This window comes from Panthera pardus, unplaced genomic scaffold (assembly GCF_024362965.1).
Source record: "Panthera pardus isolate Hobbes unplaced genomic scaffold, ASM2436296v1 HiC_scaffold_11, whole genome shotgun sequence".
NCBI lineage: Eukaryota > Metazoa > Chordata > Mammalia > Carnivora > Felidae > Panthera > Panthera pardus.
Genome location: NW_026526666.1, coordinates 359763 through 383227, shown reverse-complemented (window position 1 = coordinate 383227; position 23465 = coordinate 359763). Strand labels below are relative to the sequence as shown.

The window sequence follows — 23465 nt, the reverse complement described above, 5'->3', positions numbered from 1 at the left end:
TTTACTATGGTCACCTCTGTGTCCTGGATTCCAGTGAGAAACATTGTACCTCAGTGATTGAGGCCTACAGTGCTTCTGAGCTCTAAGACAGTATCCTTCCACGTGCTAGGGGTAGCTTGTGGGAGAGAGACACAAATTTGAAAATGACATAGGAAAAGACAGAGCTAGAACGACATTGGAACAAAAGGTTTTAGGGCTCCTGCTATCCACAAAGGATGCCTCACTAATAAGTTTTCTGACCCAAGAAGGTTTCTGCTCTGGTAAATGAACATTCATGGGATCGGTGGGAGGTAGCCTCTGTTCTGGGAATTTGGCTTTAGCCTCTCACATGAGGTGTGGAGATACTCATAGGGGCCCATACTGATCTCCCATCCAGCTCTGTGGTAGCTAGTGCAAACAGTAGCACATGGCTCACCTTTCACCCACCCTCCCTCCTACAAATATTTAACGAGCATCTGCTATGATCCAAGCATCTTCTGGGTCCTGGGAATTTAACAATGATCTGGAAGCCTAGAGAGATCAACTATCTGGTCCATGAAGAGTTTGGTCCAGGGCCAGAGCGCTCTCTGTAACCAGAGAATCCCTGAGCACTAAGAATATTATGATATCTGCCAGAAACCGAGAGAAGATCAGAAAACTGGCCCTACTCACAGGGATTCCACAAAGTAACCTCCTTGGGAAGGTAGTAACTGAACCCACCATATCAGAGGCCCATTCTTCTGCCCTCAGGCAGCAGTAGCAGTACATGGGGAATAAGCTGTGGAAACTAGGAGTCACTGTCCCCCATGACCTCCCCAAAATCTGCTAGGGCTTCTGTCATTCAACTGGGCAATTGTCAGTTGAGTATACACTCTGTTAGGCACAGCACGACTCTGTTCTCACATTACATCTCCCCAGGTCTCCCCTCGGTTCAGGCATGCCCAGTGAATTAGGCTGTTTGGTAAGTGGAACTGGAAAGTGTATGGGGCTCAGTGGCTGGAGCCCTGGGCCCTTGCCCTGACTTCTGGGCAAAGAAGAATAGGCCAGATCTCTGACAGACTCCAGTGACCCCAGTGTCTAAGAATAACTCAAGCAGGACCTGATGTCCCTCAATTTGTCTAGCAGGGATCTGGAATTTTCAGTTTTTGAAGTCTCCTGTTTGCCTGGCCTCCCAGGGAGACCACAGGAACATGCTGGAGAGAAGTGACTTCAAGTGAATCAGGCTGAGTCAAGGTCAGAAGGTACCCTGCAGTGACTATACTGGCTTGACAATGACAATGAGCTCTCATTCTTTCATTCCTTCATTCTTCATCCAACAAGTATTTGCTGATTACTATGAGCTCTGCACTGGGTCTTGAGGACACACAGTGATGGGTAATGTGAGGCACCTGCCCTCAGGTAGCTTTCAGTGTGGAAGCAGGGATAAGAGTTTCAGGAAGTCTGAGTATTTATTATGTGCCAGCCTCTGTGTTACCCCCAGGGTTATGAAAGGAACACCCAGACACTAAAGTGGAGGTGCTCAGAATCCAAGAGGGGAGGCCAATCATGAACATAGGGCATGACAGATACCCTGTCAAAGAGGCATTCCATTTCTGGGAGACAGTGAAGGGGACCTGTCAGTGATGGGATGGATTTTTCAGAGGATAGCCCTTGGAAGCATGTTGGAGTTGGGAAGGAAGGGCATTATAAGCAGAGGGTGCACCTAGGTGTATTCAGGAATGATAATAACTTACTGTAGTGTTCATATGGTACAGGGGAGACAAGCCTGGGGTAGTAGAAGCTGTCAAAATATGAAGAACTTAGGTAACATTTGCAGGGACTTGGATTTTTTTCCCATTGGGGATAATAGGGAGCCACTGAAAGTTTTAAATAGGCTAAGATTCACATTTATTTATTTATTTATTTATTTACTTTTTAATGTTTATTTTTGAGAGAGAGACAGAGAGCACATGTGAGCAGGGGAGGGGCAGAGAGAGAAGGGGTGGGGGGACTGAGGATCCAAAGCAGGCTTTGTGCTGACAGCAGTGAGCCTGATGTGGGGCTTGAACTCACGAACCTCTAGATCATGACCTGGGCCGAAGTCAGACACTCAATTGACTGAGCCACCCAGGTGCCACTAGATTTACATTTTAGAAAGATGGGAAGGGTCTAAGGAAATGAGGAAGTAGAGCTGAGAGAAGGAAAGGGGGGTGCATTGTTAAATGTGTGGGAAGGAAGAGGGAGAAGCTAGGATGACTCTCAGCCTTGGGTCTTGGGACCATTTCCTCAACAAACTGAGGGGTCTATGGGAAGGTGGTGATAGTGGGTTCTGTGCGCATCAGTTGCTGTCAGCTGTGGGCCACAGTTTATGTCACGGGTAGGTGTGGATAGAGGACAGGGGTTGAGAAGAGGGAGAGAACTTTATCCTGCAATGATGGGGTTCCTCAAGGTGGAGGACATTTTGCAGTGCAAGGGGGCTTCTCAGTACCAGGAGCAAAGGGTGAGCAGGGGGAGAAGGAAGAGATTCTGGAGACTGAACTCTGTGCAAGGGGAAATCTGCAATCCTGGGACAGAGACAATCGTATTCCCAGATGGTTCTTTGGAGTTTGGTGGAAGAGGCTGACACAAAGGAGGCAGGGAAAACTTGGTCATTTTGTCACTAAGCTAGAGATTTCAGGCATCTGGTAACATGTTCAGACTCCTACTCTGTGACTCAGTCATGTTCCACTTGTTTGCCAGAGCCAGGAGTGTGACTTGGAAAGCTTGGCATTTGGGCCCAGAGAGCCCAGGGCTGCGCTGGGCATGAGTGGCCAGAACACATATTGGAGGAAGGCAGTGGGGAGGGCCAGATCCAGACTATAATCTCAGACCTGGGTTGCCAGGGTATATGAATGTCTGTCTTCTTTATTACAAGTGAGATTCACTTTCTACCTTGTTATCATTATTTTATTTGTCAGCAGAATCACCACTACTTGAAGAAGAATGACATGTGGTGGGGAAGAGAGAACTATATTTGTCACTCATTTCCCATCTTTGTTTATTTCTCTCTTTCCTTCGTTCCTCCTTCTTTTCCTTCCTTTTCCCCATCTTTCCCTCTTCTCTACTTTTCTCTCTTCCTTCCCCACTTACCATGGTTAATCAGGTACTCAGTCTGGAGCCAGGCCCCAGGTTTACAAAGTTAAATTAAAATTTTTAGGCTGTGGGCATGAACATAATCAATTGAGCTTTCAGATCTCAAGAGGGAAGATGGTGTCTTTGGGTGGAAAGAATCATTTTTATCCCAAATATAGGTGAAGGCCTGCCTCAGGAAGTCATTTTAATTTAATAAATATTGGGTGCCTTGTGTGTGCAATCCATGGTGCAAAGAGCCCCTGGGTGGTCAGTGGGGAAAAAGAGGCAGGACTCACATCCTCAGTGCACAGCTGGGGTCAAGGTCTTGGGACCAGGAGGTCCTTTGACCTCTGGCACTGAGACTGACTCTTGTTTGGGCCATGATTGTCCCTTCCTTCCAGTTGGCTCCATCTAGTAAACCATCTAGGGCACCCATATTTTCTCAGTTTTGGGCATTCAACAGAAGGATAGCATATAGTTCTGGCTTCCAATGAGTTCATGATATGAACATACGAAACAAAGCAATGTTGTGCAGGGTATGATGAAGTCTCCAAGAGAGTGAGTGTAACAGAGAGGGTTACTGGAGATCAGATAGGCAAAAAGGTAGCATCTGAGCTGTAGATGGAGAAGTGAGGGTGGCATTTGGAGCCCCAGGAGCAAGGGGACTATGTGTAGCTCTCTCCCTATGCCTCCAGTACCAAGCACAGTACCTGGTACTTAGTAGAAACTCAAAACATCTGCAAAATTGAATAAAAACATCAAGTGCCACTTTTGTGAAGACTTCTCTGATACTTTCTGTGCCTTTAGTATTTCTGTTCTAAGTTAAAAATTGTATCATCCAAATCATGTGCATTCATGGCAGGAAAATTAGAAAATGTAGGTAAGCAAAGGGAAAAAGGAAATGTTCATGATTCCCCACCCAGAAGTAAATACTGTTAACATTTTAATACAGATCCATCCAGACTTTTTTTCCTGTTTATTTACATGTATTATATATAAATAGATGTTATATTCAGAGAGATTTGGATAAATGGAATCATTGTATTGCTTATGCTGTTGTAATTTTTTCTTCTCTAATAATATTTGCTTACACTTTGGTCCATACTCATCAGAGCTCGCTCCTATTCTAGTTGATTGGGAACATCTGTCTCCCCACCAGACTGACACTCTGGTGGGCAGTGCTGGTGGCGTACTTGCCTCTGTTTCTCCACTGCTTAGCACAGGGCCGGCTTCCTACAGGTCTTCAGTGTGAGTTGAGGGACTAAAAAAATGTCCTGCTGAAGACATCCACTGATGATCGCCAACACCGGTGATTGCACAGCTGTGAGGGACAGCCCAGCCCCCCAGCAAATGGAGGTACCTTTGCCTCAGTGTGACAAGTGTCTGTGCTCTGGAGCCAGCCCCTCCCTGCTGCCTGCCTGCTCAGCTCATCTGAGCTCTCAGCTTCCAGCCTCTCTCCTCGGAAAACAAGATACCTCAGCCTTCCAGGAGCCTCCTTGGCTGTTTTTACTCCTCTGAGTCCCCACCCCGGAAATTTACTTACTCCCCAAGAGGAGGAGTCCTCCTTTCTCTGATTACTCACTACAGAGGCTCCCTTGGCATCCCCACCCCCAGGCTCCAGCTATGGAAATGCTTCCAGTTGAGGAGATAACCTTGCAGCTGGCCAAGAGCCCCAGCAGGCTTGAGCATCCCACCCACCAGGGATTCAAGGGCAGGCAGAGCTAGGCTGGTGCAGGGCTGTGAGGCAAGGCTCTTCCAGGAAGTGCTACATGCACCTGGGGGCCCCACACCGCTGCAGCTCCATGAGTCAGTCCTAGTGTCCCTGACCTCACACATGTCTCTGGTATTCATTTATTTCTTGGAGGTGGTGTTGCCCAAGCAGGCAAGAGGATTGCTCCGTGACTTGAGACCAGAACTGCTGCAGGGTTCTTCCAGCCAGCACTCCAATCACTTAGGGCAAAAAGAAAGCCCCATTTTAAGGCCATATTGCATCGCCTTTTCAGAAGAGGAGTATTTATGGTCTGCTTATGCGTATATTTCAACTGAGATATAATTGACATATAACACTGTGTAGGTTTAAGAAGTGCAATGTGCTGATGTGATACATGTATGTATTGCAATACTATCACTGTAGTGTTAGCTAACACCTCCATCACCTCACATAATTATCATTTATTTTTTGTGGTGAAAATATTTAAGATCCAGTGTCTTAGCAACTTTGAAGTATATGATACAGCATTGTTGGTTATATCACTATGCTGTGCATTAGATCTCTGGGATTATTCATCATCCAGTTGCAAGTTTGGAACCTTTAACAGCATCTTCTTAATCCTCCCCACCCCCAGCCTCTGGTAACCACCATTCTATTCTCTGTTGCTGTGAGTTTGGCTTTTTTAGATTGCACATGTAAATGACATCATACAGTATTTGTCTGGCACCTCATTTAGCATAATGCCCTCAAGGTTCATCCATGTTGTCACAAATGGCAGGATTTCCTTCTTTGTTATGGCTGAATAATATTCCAGTGTGTGTGTGTGTGTGTGTGTGTGTGTGTGTGTGTGTGTGTTAAATTTTCTTCATTCACTCATCTGTTGGTGGACAATTAAATTGTTTCCATATGTTGGTTATTGTGGGTAATGCTGCAATAAACATGGGAGTGCAGATATTTTCCTGATATCCTGTTTTCATTTCCTTTGGCTATATACCTAGATGTGGGATTGCTAGATCATATGATAGTTTTATTTTTAATTTTTTGAGGAACTTCTGTACTGTTTTCCAAAGTGGCAGAACCAATTTACATTTCCCACCAACAGTGCAAAAGGTGCCCTTTTCTCCACTTGTTCCATCTTGTCTTCTTGATGATAGCCATTTTAATAGGTGTAAGATGATATCTCATTGTGGTTTTGATTTGCATTTCTCTGATTGTCGAGCATCTTTTCATGTACTTATGGCCATTTGGATGTTTTCTTTGGAAAAATGTCTATTCAGTTCCTCTTTCTATTTTTAAAATTGAATTTTTTTGTTATTGAGTTTTATGAATTTTTTAAAATATATATTTTGGATATTAACTCTTTATCCAATGTATGGCTTGCAAGTATTTTTTTTCCTATTTCATAGGTTGCCTTTCCATTGTGTTGATTGTTTCTTTTGCTGTGCAGAAAGTTTTTAGTTTGATGTAGTCCCATTTGTTGATTTTTGCTTTTGTTGCTTGTGCTTTTGGGATCCAATCCAAAAAATCATTGCTAAGACCAATGTCAAAGAGAGCTTCTTCCTTATATTTTCTTCCAGGAATGTGGCATCAAGTCTTATTCTTAAGTCTTTAATCCATCGTGAGATGATTTTTATGAGTGGAGTAAGAGAGGGGTCCAATTTCACTTTTCTGCATGTGGTATCCAGTTTATCCAGCCCCATTTTTACATTTGAATTCCCTGCAGACTCTAGGCCTTTCCACCACTTCTGACAGGGCATACAGAAACTGGGCTAAAGGAAACTGTGATTTGAGGAGCAAGCACAAGATCTAGAGCCTGAAGAGCTGGGGTTGAAGCCTGGCATCTTCCCTCATCCTGACCTTAGACAAATTGCTTGGCCTCTCTGAGCATGTATTTTCTTTTTGAATAACAAAGGTGATATAACCCTCTTTTCTACCCAATAAGGTTGTTGTGAAGATTCAAATAAAAACATGAATGCCAAAATACCTTATAATCAGGAAAATGCTCCCCATAGTGAAAGTATAAGAAGCCCACCTCCTCTTCTTTCCTGAGAAGAAGTACAAAACTATCTTGGCAATTCAAATAGGCCCACAGTGGTGGCAATGTGTCCATCCTATTCTATGGAATTTGTCTAGTCCCAATATAGGAAATAGGAAGCTGGAGGTGACAGGCTGAAAGAAGGTCTGGAAATGTCCTACTAACAATCCTTGCATCTCTGAGTTTCCACTGATCGCTGAAAACTATGGATGGGGACAATAGTAATAATGACAGGAGTAAGAAGGGCTAGCAGTTGCTGAGCACTTCCTACATGTCATGTCCAGGGCTAAGGACTTTATAAACATTATCTCAAGGAGTCTTCATATACTCCTATGAGATGGGCATTGTTATTATTCTAATTTTATGGATGAGGAAACAGGTTCACAGAGGTTCACACAGCTGGTAAGTGGCAGAGCTGGGACATAAGCCCAGGCAGCTTCACTGTTTATCTTTGAGAATTTTCTTTGTTGTGTTTTTACTGAGTTTTCCCCTTGGCCAAAGACATCTTGTCAAACTGAGAGACATGAGGCTTTAATTACAAACATCAGTGGAAATAATTTTAATAAATTTGACTTCATTTTAATTAATTAAACCATGTTCTGGAACTTGAAGGTATTTTTAAACTTAGGGGGTATGTATTAGTTTCTCATTGGTGCTATAACAAATTACCATAAACTTGTGGCTTAAAATAATCCAAATTTATTCTCTTCTGTGGTCAGAAGTCTTACCAGGGTCTTACCAGGCTAACATCGAGGTATTGGTAGAGCTACATCCTGGCTAGAGATTCTAAGGGAGCCCTATTTCTTTACTGTCTCCAGCTTCTAGAGGCTTCCCAAATTCCTTAGCTCATGGTCATTTTCAAAGCACATCTCTCCAACTTCTTGCTTCAGTTGTCACATCTCCTTTCCCTTGCATTGCCTGCCTCTTAAAAGTACCCTTTGATTACATAGGGCCCATCTGGTTAATCTCAGATAATTTCCTCTCTAAAAACCCTTAACCTAATCACACCTGTAAAATGTTTTTTGCTGTGTAAGGTAACCTATTCATGGGTTCTGGAGATTGGGACATGGCCATCTTTGAGGGGAGAGGCATTATTGTGTTTACTACAATGTGTGTCAGGGCATAGTGTGTAATGAAAAGAAGACAAATAATGAAATTACTGTCCCAGTGTTAAATTCCAAAATCAGCGTGGTATGAATGGGAGCACTACTCAGCAAAAGACTCCGACAGAGCTGTTTCTCTGGACAGGGTTCTGGCAGTGAAAGGGATGGTTTACAAAGAAGCACAGAGGAAGGGCAGGCACCAGAGGTTTTTAGGACCACTCAGATATGTCTAGGGCTGGAGGTATCCAGATGACTTGATGGGCACGTATGGTTTGGGTCACCATCAAAACCTGAGGCCATTATGCAATCCCACCTCACCAAGCACCTCCAGATTATGACTCAATTTCTCTGAGGTGTTTTCCTACAGGAAGAGAATATACCCATCCAGCCAATATTTAACACTCACGTTTCTCTTTGTAAACTGATGTCATGAGTCTCTTGGGAGTTAGTTGCAATGACTCAGCATTACCAGGACTGGTAACCTCAGAGGCATGGACAAGGTTGGATTTCTGGCCCAAGGAAATGTCACCAAGGTGATGCCACCCTGGGGATGGCTCTTGAGGACTGCCAGCTGGCCTAACTCTTGTAAAGCCAGACACTGCCTTTCACGTGTACATACTCAATTCCTGGTGACTGAGAGCAGTTGTGGTAAAGATTACTTCCAATGTTTCTAACCATGAGATTCTGACAGTTATTCACCAAGTTTAGGACAATTTTCACCCCAACTTCAATAGCCATGTTTGACAAGCAGATTATATAAAATGAAGCTTGCTAGAAAAAAACATCACAAGGAGAAATAAAATATACAAGAGGCAGGGTGCTGTGATAGAGGGCTACAGCAGGATCTGAATTCCAGCCCTGCTGCTAAGTCTTGGTGTGATCTGGGACAAGACTCTTCTCATCTCGGAGCCTCAGTTTCCTCATATGTAAAATAGAGTCATGGTCAAAATCAGTGATTCTCATCCTACTGCACATTAGAACCACCCAGTGAACTTTTGAAGACTGTCAGTGCCCATGATTCGCTGGAGTTGAGAACCATTGTCTCTGAACGGTGGCTGAGCTCCTTTACATATCTTCTGTTCTATCATTCCATGAAATATCTGGGATCTGTCAATGAAAATCTGGCTTTGGATTTGTTGGAGGCACCCCTCCTTCTTACCGACAAGCAAATTCAACTGGACGAGGAAATGAAAATTGAGTGTCTGCTGACTACAAAGCATTAAACTGGATTCTTTGGGGTTCCTGACTTTACCGTGTGTCAGCTATTAGATCTACCCAAATAATTAATTATAAGTAAAACAATATGGACATTGCTCCTTTCAAAATTCATCATACCCAAGTATTAAATATATAATTTCTTTAACTTCTATTTGGCTTCTTTTTCCATAAATTCAGAGCCTGTGTTATGCATCCTTTCCTATATTTCTCAGCTAGAGGGGAAGAGGTGGATCCTCTGATGCACAGCTCGAGCAGCCAAAGAAAGCTCCCTGGCTCCTCACCTGGTGGTCTTTACCTAAACCCACCTGCCCACCATGTGCTGATATTTGGAAGTGGACTGCATCACATTTCACTTTTAATATTCATTAAAATGCTTGCTATGCACCAGGCACTATTCCAAGAGTTTTATGGAACTCTTAACTCTTTTATGGATGTTAGCTCATTTAATCTGCAAATGATCCGATGAAATAAACACTATTACTTTCACCATATCACAGGTGAAGAAAGTGAGACAGAGAGCTAGTGTCACCTGTCCATGGTCACACAGCTGGTAAGTGGGGATCTGAGATCCAAACCACAACTGGTTCTAGCACTCATGTTCTTGATCACTTATAAATGGGTTCAGTGCCTTCCATGAAATGTTGTATGGCTACCAAAAATAATGTTTACAAAGAATGAATAACAACATGGAAAATATTCATGTTAAAATCTTAAGTGAAAAATTTGTAAGATAAACTCTTACAGACAGCATGATGATAAAGACTGTAAAGTCCAAACAAAGCACAAATCGGGTGCCTGGACGGCTCAGTCTAAGCATCTGACTCTTGATTTTGGCTCAGGGCATGATCTCACAGTTTGTGAGTTCAAGCCCCACATCAGGCTGCACAGAACCTGCTTGGGATTCTCTCTTCCCCACCCTACACTTCCCTGCTTGCACATGTACTCTCTCTTTGCCTCTCTCTCTCAAAGTAAAAAAAAATAAACTTAAAAACAGAACAAAACACAAATCACTAAAAAGACATATACAGTAAAGAAGACTGGAAAAAATGAAACAGAGACTTTAAGGAAAATTGTAAAATATTAAAAATGCTTGGAAGATAGGATTATAAATTAATTCTAAATTCTTCTAATTGTATTTTTTTCATAATGATTAGGCTGTTTTATAATCTCATCCCACAGTGGCAAGTAGGTACCATGATTTTTTTTGTAAGAAAACATTAAGACTCAGCTCTGATATTGCAAAAAGTAATTTTAGGGTTAAAAAGTGGTAGATCAGTCATTTGAAATTGAAAAGATATTTCCTCATGGATATAAAAGTACCCATAATGATTAGATTGTTTTCAAAGTAGCATTTTGAACTAGTCCAAGGCACAGTTTTAAGAACTTTATCTATATTTCCTTATTTAGTGGGCTAGGATTTGTTTCAGCCCCTTTTTATAGTGATAATTAAGTAACTTGCCTGAGTTTGCAAAGGTGGGAACAAATGCTAGACAGTGTCTCTCCTGAACCTGTGTTATAATTTAGCCACATGCTTCTCACTGCAGCACATGAGCCCAGGATAGAAACTGAAGATTGTACATTTCCCCTGTCTTATTTCCTCCTTCTTTTTTAAAAAAAAATTTTAATGTTCATTTATTTTTGAGAGAGAGAGAAAGACAGAGCGAGCAGGGGAGGAGCAGAGAGAGAGGGAGACACAGAATCCAAAGCAGGCTCCAGGCTCTGAGCTGTCAGCACAGAGCCTGATGCAGGGCTCAAACTCCCAAGGTGTGAGATCATGACCTGAGCCTAAATTGGACGCTTAACCGACTGAGCCACCCAGAAGCACCCCCCACCCCATTCCTAGACTTCTTCTACCCTTTCAAAGGGATTGTTAGTGCTGAACCAGTGCTATTTGAGAGTTCTCTTGGTGTGCCAAGTTCAGGTAAGGAGAGAAGTCCAACCACCCACACCATCTGCGTTAGATCTGACTAAAACGACATCACTGAGATATCAAGCATTCTTAGTCTGGGTTATGGCATCATCTAAGAATGAAAAAGCCACATTAGATCATTGGCTTGGACCTGGCATTTTATTCTGGATCTCTAAATCTTCTTCTAAAAAGAGCTATTTGATTTCCATCTTGGGAATTTTTCCTTCCATTCTCAAACCAAAGAGAAGAGAGACCTTCTCTTCATCCCTGAGGTCTAGAAGTCCACTGACCCAGCTCAGGAAACAGGGAGCATAGCAGAGCTGCCTGTGAGGCTAACACGTGGTGTGCAATCCACAAAGCACCATCACTATCCTAGTGGCCTGCAATTCTCAGGGGAGCTTCCCGACAAGGTAATAGTTGACATGCTTACGGAGGGAGGACTTGGGTCCCTGGGATGTGAAGGGAGGGTAGTCACACGTGCCCCTTGTGAAAGATGCTATTAGCATCCCGCACTTGGTCCACACCTCCTGATACCAGGTCAGAGCTGAACCTATATAAAAGGTGGAAGCTTCTAACAGCACCTCAGTCCACCTGAATCCTGGGTGATCTCCAGTGCTTGAGCCAGGTAAAGTGCATCTTGAGGACCAGGAGGGACTCTTGGTGCTGGTGTTTCAGGCAGAGTGTAGCCCTTGGTGGAGGCTGAGGACAGTCTTCAGAAAGACAAGGAGAAAAGAGGATTTGGATGGGAGGATTCTGTTGGAGAGGGAGGGCGGAAGGTAGGGGAAGGGAAAGAAAGTTTGGTGTCTTTTTGAAACTATAAGGAATTCATTTTGAAATTATGGAGTTCTCAGGTTGAAACCTTTTTGCATATTTCTTATAATTGATTTTGGGAGGTTGGGTTTAAAAATGTGATCATCATAAAGATGGAATTTCCTGAATTCATAGTTCAGTTTTAAATGTGGGGAAGTTACCTTGGGCTGGTTGAACTTGAAATGCCATATTGTTTTTCAGCCTCATTCAGTTCCTGCCAAGATGTCCTGCCAGCAGAACCAGCAGCAGTGCCAGCCCCCTCCCAAGTGCCCCCCCAAATGCCCCCCCAAGTGCCCTCCCAAGTGCCCCCCCAAATGCCCCCCTAAGTGTCCAGCCCCTTGCCTACCTCCAGTTTCCTGCTGTGGCTCCAGCTCCGGGGATGGGGGCTGCTGCACCTCCGGGGGTGGGGGCTGCTGCCTGAGCCACCACAGGCCCCGCCGATCTCTTCGACACCGACACCAGAGCTCTGACTGCTGTGGTGGTGGTGGTGGTGGCCATTCTGGAGGCTCCAGCTGCTGCCACAGCTCTGGGGGCTCCAGCTGCTGCTCTGGGGGCTGCTGCTGACCCCGGGCCCCAAGGATCACTGAAGAACAGCACTGGAGGAGCCAAAGTGCCGAAGACCCACCCAGCCTGAGACTTCTCTTCCTCCATTTGGAAGAACAGAAGGCAAGGATGGAAGGGCTTCTGAAATGTTCTGGGTTTCCCTCTTCATCCCACACATGTCCAGTCCACGGCTGTGAGGTCTTGAGGTTTAACCTCTAACGTTCACTAGCCTGATTCCCTCTCGGACACAGATCTTTGGGGGACTTGGTGTTGGAGTCCAGTTATGAAGCTGCTTCCTCTGTAACAATAAAGCTTTTTATTCCTGATGTCATGGCCTCCTGATCATGTCTTGTTCACCTCTCCCACTTACCTCCTCCATCAAGCCCTCTCCTCTGCTGTTCTCTTAAGTGCAAGTGAATACTTTACAATTCAGTTTGGGAAGAAGATTTTGGCCCTGAAGCTTCTGAGACCTCTGGGAAACAATATCACCTTTCATGCTGTGAATTAGGAAACTTTAAGCTTGTAGGAAAGAATCATGTCTGAGACAGTCACCCTGACACAAGCTTTGCATGAGGGGAATCAGAAATGGGCTTTCACAGTGAAGGATGGTGGTACCCAGAAAGGTCACAGTGAGATGACCTACTCTGGGTGGGTTTCCTTCAAGCGTGGGTGATAGTTTAAAGAAGACTTTATCTCCTAGGTGTGGGGGTAAGTTTGCTTAATGTGCTCATTCTGGGCTCCATTAAATAAACACCCTTTACTTTTCTGGTGATTATAAGCCCAAGTGCTCCCATCAGTTACCAGAAAGAAGAGCTTGCGGGGTGAGTTAGTTTTGGGGAGGTGAGTTTAGGAGGCAGGTATGAAAGGTCTGAGCCCATTTTCCCTGGATCCAGAAAGCCTGAGTATGGGTCTGAGCAGAGAAGCAAGAAGGATGTCCTTGTCTGCCGAAAACTGTCTCCATGTGGTCAGTGTGTGGGGGGAGAGGGGGAACAGGGGGGCTTTATAGCCACTGTGGTGAGTTTTCCATTTTCTTCAGAAATAGGCTGATTCCTTTGGGAGATACTCAGAAAGTTTACAATAGGAATGACAATCCCAAATCAGCCTTTTATAGACCAGAAAAATTACTTTTCCTCTGATAGGAGTTAACGGTGATGGGGGAAGTAAGTTAGCACATGATGGTACAGCAAATCCATATAGCAACTGTACACTTACCCACATCACCTCCAGAAGAGATCCTGTCTCCAGAGGCCTTGTTACTTCATTACTTCCTTCTCTAGGCTAATGCGACCTCACCTTTTGGGATGTCTCACCTGTACTCATCAACAGGTACCCCTGAGTACATGCAACCTGTTAATCAGGCTCTAAAGGCATGTTAAATGAAATGATATCTTTCATGACTTACCTTTTCTTGTCTGTTCCACCATGCCACACCCAGCTCACTCACCTCCAACCTATCTCTCACCACCAACTCTTGAATTCTTAGTCTTTGGTTTCCCTTTTATCTCATTTTTATGGTTGTGGATGCTTGCATTGATTAAGAAGTTCTGAAGCCAGTTGACCTCCAAATTGTCCCTGTTCTTAAAACTTAGTTATTCTAAGAGCATCATTTTTCATGGACACTTTGGACCTTGGGAAAGGACTGGCCTGTCTTCCCTCCCTCTCTCCCTTCTTCCCTTCCTTCTTTCCTTCCTTCCTTCCTTCCTTCCTTCCTTCCTTCCTCCCTCCTTCCCTTCCTTCCTTCCTTCCTTCCTTCCTTCCTTCCTTCCTCACTCCTTCCCTTCCTTCTTTCCTTCCTCCCTTCCTCCCTCCCTCCCTCCCTTCCTTCCTCCTTCCCTCTCTCCCTCCTTCTTTTCCTTCCTTCCTTCCTCCCTCCCTCCCTCCTTCCCTCCCTTCCTCCCTTCTTTCCTTCCTTCCTTCCTCCCTCTCTCCCTCCCTTCCTCCCTCCCTTCCTTCCTTCCTTTTTCCATTGGCTAGTGCCCCAAGGAGAACCTACTTTCAGAAGGATTTTGGTAGGGTTAGGGAGTAAGAGGCAATGAGTCCCACAGGTTGGCTTAGCATTTTGCAATTGGGCCAGAGTTCTGCACACATTTTTCTCTTAGGCCTCCAGGGCTGTATGGGGATATGACAACCTGACTACAATCACAGCTTGTCTGGTCTTAATGGTTCCATAGCTTGGCCTGGGTTTTTCATCCTGTTTCCAGTGACAGAGTGAAATTGCCACTGGGATTCTCACAGGCATATCCCCACCATCATCTTCACTTAGTGTGCTCTGGAAGCTTCTACGTGAAGCTCAGTAGGCTTTTCACATAGCCTGTGGCCTGACTTAAGGAGCAAAGACCTTTGCAAAGCAAGATAATAAAGTAAGTAAACTACCAAAACCAAGTAAATGACTACACAGAGATGGGTGTGAGAACAGGGGACTGTGTATGTGTGTGTGTGTGTGTGTGTGTGTGTGTGTATGTGTGTGTGCATGTACTTTGCAGAAGAGGGCAAAGAGAACAGGTCCCAAAGAGAGGCCCCAGACCCCGCCTCACTTGAGCCCCTATGCCTTCCCTTAGCACACACAGCCCTCCCAGCCATGGACAGTCTCTTGTTTGGAAAGTAAACACACCACAGCAATCCTGGCACCTCTGTGAAGTGACTTGAATGCCCACGTGCACCACCTACGGTGCTACCTGAGTGATGAATGTCTCTGGGATGTGAGCATCAGCTGACCATGTCTATTGGGAAATGGGCCCCTCCCAAGAGGCAGTGCCTGACTGCAATCTTATAAAAGGTTCTCTGGCTGGACACTGCTCAGTCCACTGCCTAGCAGGTGCCCCATTCCAGGTGGAGAACTGAGAGAGTCTTCCTGTGGAGCTAGGGTCTGGTAAGTCTCCAAGGGGGACTTGGGGGAGGAGCTCTGGAAGAGTTGAAGGCAGAGGGGAGGAGAAGACAGAGCACAGCCAGCAGGTAGATGTGGAAAGAGAGCCCTGGAAAGTGCCTTAGAGGCTTCAACTGAGACACCTTCTCATGGTACCAGTGAGGTCATGGAGACTCGATGGGATGGTGACTTCTGCAAGGTTACTTAGCACGTCTGTAGCAGAATGTGGCTAGAATCCAGGTCTTTGGCTCCCTGGAGTGGGATATATTTCCATCCTCTACACCATGATGCCGGGCACACTCTTGTTCCTGTGCTTGTGGAGAATGAGAGGCATAGGCAGGGATGATGACCAGGACATGCTTCTGGTATTTGCTGATTCTTTAGACCCAGGTAGCAGGTCCTCACGTGTGATTTAGGCATTTTCTAACTGATGGAGTGTTTACACGATGCTGATAACTGTGGGAACAGCACTTGGAGGTCTGTGGCCACAGAGAAGTGGGGGTTGGGAAGTGAAAAGAGCCAAAGGAAGAGTTTGGACTGGGTCATGCAGATAAGTTGCCACCACATCCTCTTTAGTTTCCACTGTGGAGAACTTGGGTGGTCTTCATTTTAGTCGGAGACAATGGAAGCCCACTGACTCCACAGACTGTTTCTCTGCCCTATGCCCATTTAACTCACTGGAAACACCTGGCTGGGTTGTGTTTGTTCCACTCTTTTCTCCCCTGCACCGGGCCAGGCTTGCTCGCTCACAGAGCCAGAGCGCTAAAGCCCTGAGTTCAGTAGTTGGGAGGAAAAGGCCTGCTTACCTGTAAAAGGCTTCTTCTCGTCTTTCAGGTTCACCGTGACGAGCTGAGCCTCACCATGTCCTCCCAGCAGAGCACGGCTTCCGCCAAAGGCTTTTCCAAGGGGTCTGCCCAGGGTCCCTCTCCGTGTCCGGCTCCGGTCCCCGGCCCTGTGCCCGCAGCCTCATCCTCCTGCTGCGACTGCGGGGAGGGCTGCTGCGGCTCCGGCGGCTGCTGCGGCTCCGGGGGCTGCTGCGGCTCCGGCGGTTGCGGCTGCTTCCCCAGGAGGCGCCGCCGACAGCGCCGGAGCGGGTGCTGCGGCTGCTGCGGGGGTGGCAGCCAGAGGTCACAGAGCTCCAGCAATGCCCAGCGCCAAGGCTGCTGCGGCGGCTGCTGAGGCCCCCGCTGAGCCCTGCGGTTCCCCGCCCCCCGTGGAGTCCGGCCGCCTGTCACTTCGCTGTGCTCTCCCGCGGGGCTGGGTCGGAGTGTTCCGCTTGTCGACCTACCTGCACCGGATATTCCGAGAGCTACCCTGTTCGCAGCCCCACCGAACACTCTGACCCCCGTGTGATTATCCTCCCCGGGAACCTAAATGCCATGGGTGGGATAATGGAGCCTACTGTCGGCAGGGGCTTGCACACAGTAGGTGCTTAATAAATATCCATGTCGTAATAAAGCTGCTACCTCCTGAGAAGACTTTATTTCCTATTCTTTCTTTTGTGTGTTTATTATCATGTTCTGTTACCCCAACCACTACCTTTCCCTTAGCCCTGGGCTTTGCATGCGTGAAAGGGAGAAAAGTCAAATTCATGCCTGAACAAGAGTGGCTTTCTGGTACTTAATTATGATAGCAGAAATCACGGTGGAGCCAGGCAGTGTTCTAAGGACTTGACGTGACATGCATGACCTCATGGCATTCTCACAATGACTCAGTGAGGTAGGTGCTGCTACCCCATTTTACAGAAGAGAAACTGAAAATAAGTAACTTGCTCAGAATCTTTCAGCCAGTGCATGATGAAGACTGGGTGCCCCATTCCAGGGCTTATGCTCCTAACTGCTCTGCCTGGTTCCTGAAACCTTCCAGAGCCTTGGTTTGGGTCTGCAATTCTCTGAGGCTTTGGAATCAGGCAAGCCACACAGGATCATAGACCCACTACTTTCCTTGCTGGATGGGGAAACTTTTTCAAGTGGAAACTTCCAGGGGCCTGGGAAGCTCTCTCTCCAGGCCTCATCCATGCAGCTGAGGCCCCACCAGGAGCCATGGACATTTGGGACTCTGTGGGGTGGGGGATGGGCATGCTCAGAAACATGGGGTTGTCATTCTCTAGAGGTGGTTGTGATGGTGGTGGTGGGGTCATCCTGAGGTCTGAAACCCACACCTGTGGGCATTGATTTTACCCACTCATTTCAGGAAAGAGGAAACAAGAAGAAAGACATCCTCTGCAGGTGTTGACTGGTTCGAAATGGAGAAGGTTAGATAATAATGGTCGTAATGATAGGAACAATAGCTACCACTTATTGGGCACTTCCTTTGTTTTAGGCACAGGGCTAGGCACTTTCCATATATTGTCTCATCTAATCCCTGTGATAATCTCAAAATGTAGACTTCATTTCCTCCATTTTTTAAATCTGAGAAAATGGGTTCAGAGAGTTTCAGTGACTTGGCCAAAGTCACAGAGCTAGTGAATGTCCAAGGCCCCTTGAAGGTGAGTGAGGGAGATGAGATTTGAACCAGTACCTGTCTGATTTCGAAGTCTGTGTTTTCAGATGCAGCATCATAATCTACTGCCTTTGAAGTCACTGTCATCCAGGGGAAGGCACACTCAGGCCTCTGTGGACACACCTGCACTGCACTCATGGAAAATTGAAGCTTGGCTTCTTGGTGCCGCTCCATCGGTAGCCCCATGACTAGCACGCTCTGTCATGGCATCCACCCAGCAAAAGTATTTGCTCAGAGGTGAGGTCAGAGATGGTTCATTGATTCATCCAGGATATTTAGAGTGGAGCCAATGATCCCCATTGGGAAGCCTCTGAAGGACAGCCCTGCTCTGGGTGGGAGGGGCTCCTGCTTCCACCTCTGAGATTCTGTGATTCTCAGTGGAAGGTGACTTGTGGAAACTGTTTACAGATGGTATCACTTGTGGACCTGCCCTTCCCATATCCTTGATATGTGTTGTAGCAACAAACCCCAGGCCTCGGTGGATGGGTGAGGTGGGAAGGGAACACTCAGAATAGACAGAGTGCAGCCAGACTGAAGGTGGGAGCTGATCCTTGCACAGGAAGCTGAGGCCCGAGTTTGAGGGAAGAAAGGCAGGGACTTACTGAGAGACATGTGCATCTGAATGGGAGTACACAGCTTTGTACCTGAGGCATATTTGTAAGGATCAAATGTCTGGCTGTGGGTGGTAGTACCGCCAAGCTCACGTATCCCTGGTCCCAGCAGGCTACATCAAGGGGGTTTGATGACAGAGATTTGGACATTTGAATAATAGTTTTATTATAGAAACATGGGGAGCTGCTCTGGATGGTCTGGAGCCCTGTACTCACAGCTCCCCAGCCCTTTCTAACTTCTGGCAGCAGGGAAAGCCATAGTGCCCGGCAGGTGCTCCCTGTGAGGTGGCAGCAGCCCCCCTGGAAACGCAGGCTGGGATGCTGGCCTTCGGCATTGTGAGGTCCTACCCAAAGTTATCACTCAGTACACGGTGACAGCCAGAGTCAGATGTCTTATTATCTGTGGATAAGACAGTAACAAGGGCTTCAGTTTCAGCCAAAATTGTGTTATTATAATGGTAATGGTAACGACAGCTGTTTACATAGAAATTAGCAGCTTATAAGGTGTTATTACTTATCTCTTTTATGATTCTGTAAGATACATCTCTGTTTAACAGGCCCGTCTCCAAGAGTTCATGACCCATCTGAGGTTATTCATCCAACAAGTGACAGTCTCTGGACAGGCCTTCTAATGCCTTCCAAGAGAGCCAAGAGCCACTTCTTTTTAACCTACACATTGAGATAATTGAATAACGTCCCCCAATTAATTATTTAGGGACAGTGCATCCTTAGCATCCCAAACTATGCCAGATACCTATTAGAGGTCAATAAATAAATGAATGCTTGTTAGTGCATCACATGTAAAGTGTTGTGCCAGACTAGTCTAGGAGGTATGCAAGAGTATGTCTTGGCCTCAAGGAATTTGTAGTCTGATTCAGGAAATATGCTAAATAATCATATAAGGTATGAATGATAACATCATGTACAAGAAATGACTTCATATTCGAATGCTGACTATACTTAGTAACACAAGAAGCATTGCAAGCTGAACATGGCATAGACAATGGCTATAGGGATTCAACTGAATTTAGACAAGGATTTGTCACAGAGCTTCACATGAGGCAAATTACTGTAGACTGGGTTATTCACGAGAACTTGTGGGAGGAGGGATCTGAGCTGGGTCTGAGGATGGGGGGGCACTTCAGAGAGGCTGGGATTCTTTGGTTCATTTACTCAAATGTGTCAGATGCTCTTCATGTGCTGGGGGCAGACAAACAATGAAACCATGTGGACCTGTGTGGACCCTGCCATGTGAATCTGTCCATGTGGACCTGCCATGAGGACTCACCTGTGTGGACCCTGCCTATGTGGACTCACTCCTGTGGGCCTGCCCATGTGGGCCTTCGGTGGGGACCCTATCCATGTAGATCCACCTATGAACCTGCCTGTGTGGACGTGCCATGGGGACTCACCTTCTAGGGTAAAGACAGACAAGAAAGTGAGAAGGAAAGATTATTTCACATGGTGAAAGTGCTATGATGAAAATAAAGAAGATGGAGTATAGACATTAAGTGGAGGTGCATGGGGATTTTAAGTAAAGACCAGAGAAGGCCTTTCTGAGGAAGTACTATATGAGCAGAAAATGTGGGAGCCATTGCACAGAGCAGGAAAGCCTGAGGCTACAGTGTTTGAGGGGTGCTCAGTTACATGGGTCCATTAAAGATTTTCACTACTAGGGAAGTCACTCAGAATTCCAGCTGGTGGGCACACAGATTTGATACAGAGATGGATCATATGTTGTGAGCTGGGCATTATTTCACTTAATCCTCACAATTATTCCACAGCTAAGTTTCCCCCTACATTTTGTTGATAAGAAAGTTGAGACACACAGCTGTTAGGTAACCATTCTAAGGTTGTTGCACAGCTTATAACTGGCAGAACAGTGCTTATACTGGATATGTCCGTCTGTAAGCCAATATTCTGAACACTGAGCTATGGTATGAATTTCTGGGAAGCAGGGGAATAATTTCAAGCTTGAACAGAAGGAGAAGAAAGGAGATCCAAGGGGGAGGTGGTGGTGTAGAAAGACTATCAGGACACATTCTCAGAGAAGGAGGGATGAAGCCAGCTCATAGAAGGTTTTGAGCGACAAACAAAGGAGTTGAGACTGCACATATTTATAGTGTGATGGTAGTAAAATGGCTTTGAAAGAAGTACTTTAGAAAGATAGCAGCTGGTCTACATAACCCTTACAGTATTCTCTGACATGACCCTAAAATTAATTAGGCAGCACTGACTAGGATGCTCTAGAGGGAGAAGTGAATAGAGAGAATATAGAATATTGTATCTGTGGGAACGTGCAATAGGTCTGGCTTGAAATGAGGACACAAACTCAGTACATGGCAGTGTGTAAGAAAAGGATATGACAGATGTGGAAAACATTTGTCTGGAAGGAAGAAAAAGAGACAGAATTGGGTGATGTATTGGGACCAGAGTAAGTGGTTAGGGTGTCTATGGGGTCTTGTGCCTAGTGACAGGGAAATGATGGTATCATTGACAAAGCAGAAAGTCAGGAGTGGTATGGGAGGAAGAGGGTAAGTTTGGTCCAGGACATGTTGAGTTTGAGATGCTGACAAGACACAGGATGTGAGGCTGGAGCTGTAAGCATAGAATCCTTGAAAACTGAGGTAAACATATAGTAATAAGCAAACAGAGGTAAACAAAATCCTTGGGAATAGATTTGGTCCCACCTAAACAGTGAAAATTATTGAGAGAACACAGACCTAGTCTGTCATGTTCATTGGAGCAAACTCAGCATGAAAAACAGGGACTGGGACATTGAAAACACTCAATAAATATGTGCTAAGTGAGTGAGTGAGTGAGTGAATGAATGAATGGGCAACACTGAAAGTCAAGAGTTGAGTTGAGGGAGAAATTGAGCAGTTCAGAAGAGGTTGAGTTCCAAATGAAGAGGGCAAAAGTGATGAAGTCAGAGAAATTAGTCAAGATTTGGACTAGACAGTCTTTAAGTCTATTTTAAGGTATCAAGTTCTAGAAATCCAGGTGGAGGGGAGCCACAACAGGGCAGAGTTTCAGAAGCCAAAGGATGTCATCTAGATCAGGTTAGTCACACGGGACTTCCCTCCCATTGCAAGATCCATCTTGGCATCTTTAAAGGATTGAACAGTTATGGTAAGATTCCATCTGGCGGGATAGCAGTTTCATCTGGACCAGGTGGAACAGGTTGAACAGGAAAACTGGCATTCATAGTGACTAAGGACAACATCCTCTCTTCTGTGAATGACATTGTAGCAGATCACAATGATTTGGCTCTGATAAATCCCAAGTATGTCAACTTGCCTCAGAATGTGTCCATCCCGGAAAAGCAAGTATCTCCTCTTCTCTTACAGACACTGGATCAGGGCAAGAGCTATGGCTTCTAACGTATCTCACTTAATGGTATATATCATTCCTAAGAATATACTAGGGGCATCTGGGTGGCTCAGTGGGTTGAGCGTCCCACTTCGGCTTAGGTCATGATCTTGTGGTTCCTGAGTTCAAGCCCCACAACGGGCTTGCTGCTGTTAGCCTGAGCCCATTTTGGATCCTCTGTACCCCTCTCTCTGCCCCTTCCCCACTTGCACTCTCCCCAAAATAAATATTTAAAAAAAGAATATATCTTTGCCAGTAATGTAGTTATCTCAACTCTGCATGTTTAGAAACTTAATTTTCAGTCTTCAAAGGCTATTTTTAATGTGTATTAAATGTGATTATGTGCACCCAAAAGTTAGACATTAACTCCTTCCTCTATCCCCCTCCTCTCAGTGATTTTGTTCACTAATAACTGCAGTCTTTCATTAATTAAAAATTTATTGGCCACTTACAATATGCTAGGTACTGTATAATATAAGCAAGTAACTCAATTTCCAGTAGTGGGAGAGGGAGTCAAATATCACATTACAGTGTAATGTGATAAGTGCTTGATGTCAGCACATGAAATTTGCACCACAGAGCAGGAAATGCTCATTCTGCTGAGGGATTGGCAAAAGGTACTGCTTCAGTTTGGACCTGAAGAATGTGTAGGAGTTTTCCAGGCTGAGAGGATGGGAAAAAATGTTTAAGTTAAAGTAAACAACTTTAAGTGCAAGGGCCGGAGAGGTGAGCATGTGTTTTGTAGCAAAGAGTTTGGCATGGCTGGAGCTCAAGGAAGTCTGGGCAGGTGAGATTATACAGCTGGTCAGGGAATAGATAAGGCAGGGCCTTGTACAACTACCCATGGCTGCTGGAACTTTATCCTGAAGTCATGATGAACCTTGACATTTGGGGGCTTATTAGTTCTCTCCCCTGTTTGCAAACATACTAAAGTTATCTTGGCTTAAAAATGGGGCATTAACTTCACCTCTAGCTATCACGCTCAACTATCTTCTACTGTCTTCCCCAAATTTCAAAGAGTGCCATTCATTGTTCTATCTTGTGTTTATATATCTTTTTTAATCTCACTGACTAATGCTGTCCCATCATCCATTATGCTAGATGGCTTCACTCCAGGGTCACCAGGTGGTTTTTCCCCAGGGCCCAGGACACTAACCCTCATGCAGCATTCCCACTGTTGATCAGCTTCTGTCCCTCCCTTCATGACACTGCCCTTCCCTCAGGGCTTTCTGATCCTTTGGACTTTTTCTTTACAGTTTCTTCTCTCTTCTTCTCTCTCCTAGCTCCACTCTACATTTGCACCTGATAACTTCAGTTCAACCTACAGCCATCTGACTTTCTCTTTCTATAGAGAAATCTTATTAATTCACTAGTTCCTCACACTTCTATCGAGGCCCTAATATGTGTGGGGCTCTTGGTCAGGATTTCAGACAGAAAGATGGAGTCTGGATGATTCCTTTACTTGGATGTCTCCAAAATCTTTATCTCCAGCCATGGCATGTCCTGCAAATTACAGATAAAAAAGTCTCCAATTCTCATAGAAAGATCTCATTTTGGATATCTCAGACACACCTCGTATTAAACACAACTACTTGGCAAACTATTTTTTTCCCTTCACATTTCTTTACTTCAGATGGTGGGGCCACTGTCACCATCTACATTCACAACTGCAGTGAAATATTTGATTTCTTCCTTTCCCTTGATTTTGTATCTAACCAG

At 45.3% G+C, this 23465-nt stretch overlaps 1 protein-coding gene and 1 long non-coding RNA gene across 2 annotated transcripts; both read left to right on the top strand.

The window, feature by feature from the left end:
• The first annotated feature begins 11488 nt into the window (after positions 1-11488).
• On the top strand, positions 11489-12724 carry LOC109256991 (uncharacterized). The gene is made up of 2 exons (XR_002075863.2): positions 11489-11670; positions 12057-12724. It is a non-coding gene; the product is annotated as an uncharacterized LOC109256991 (long non-coding RNA).
• A 2450-nt stretch (positions 12725-15174) lies between these two features.
• Positions 15175-16737, top strand: CRCT1 (cysteine rich C-terminal 1). The gene is made up of 2 exons (XM_019432777.2): positions 15175-15267; positions 16096-16737. Exon 2 carries the CDS (start codon positions 16123-16125, stop codon positions 16438-16440), a length of 318 nt encoding a protein of 105 aa, XP_019288322.1. The 5' UTR covers positions 15175-15267; positions 16096-16122; the 3' UTR covers positions 16441-16737.
• Positions 16738-23465: the final 6728 nt, after the last annotated feature.

Bases quoted from the DNA above. Each gene is read 5' to 3' on its own strand.
- CRCT1 (XM_019432777.2), top strand. From the start codon at position 16,123: ATGTCCTCCCAGCAGAGCACGGCTTCCGCCAAAGGCTTTTCCAAGGGG.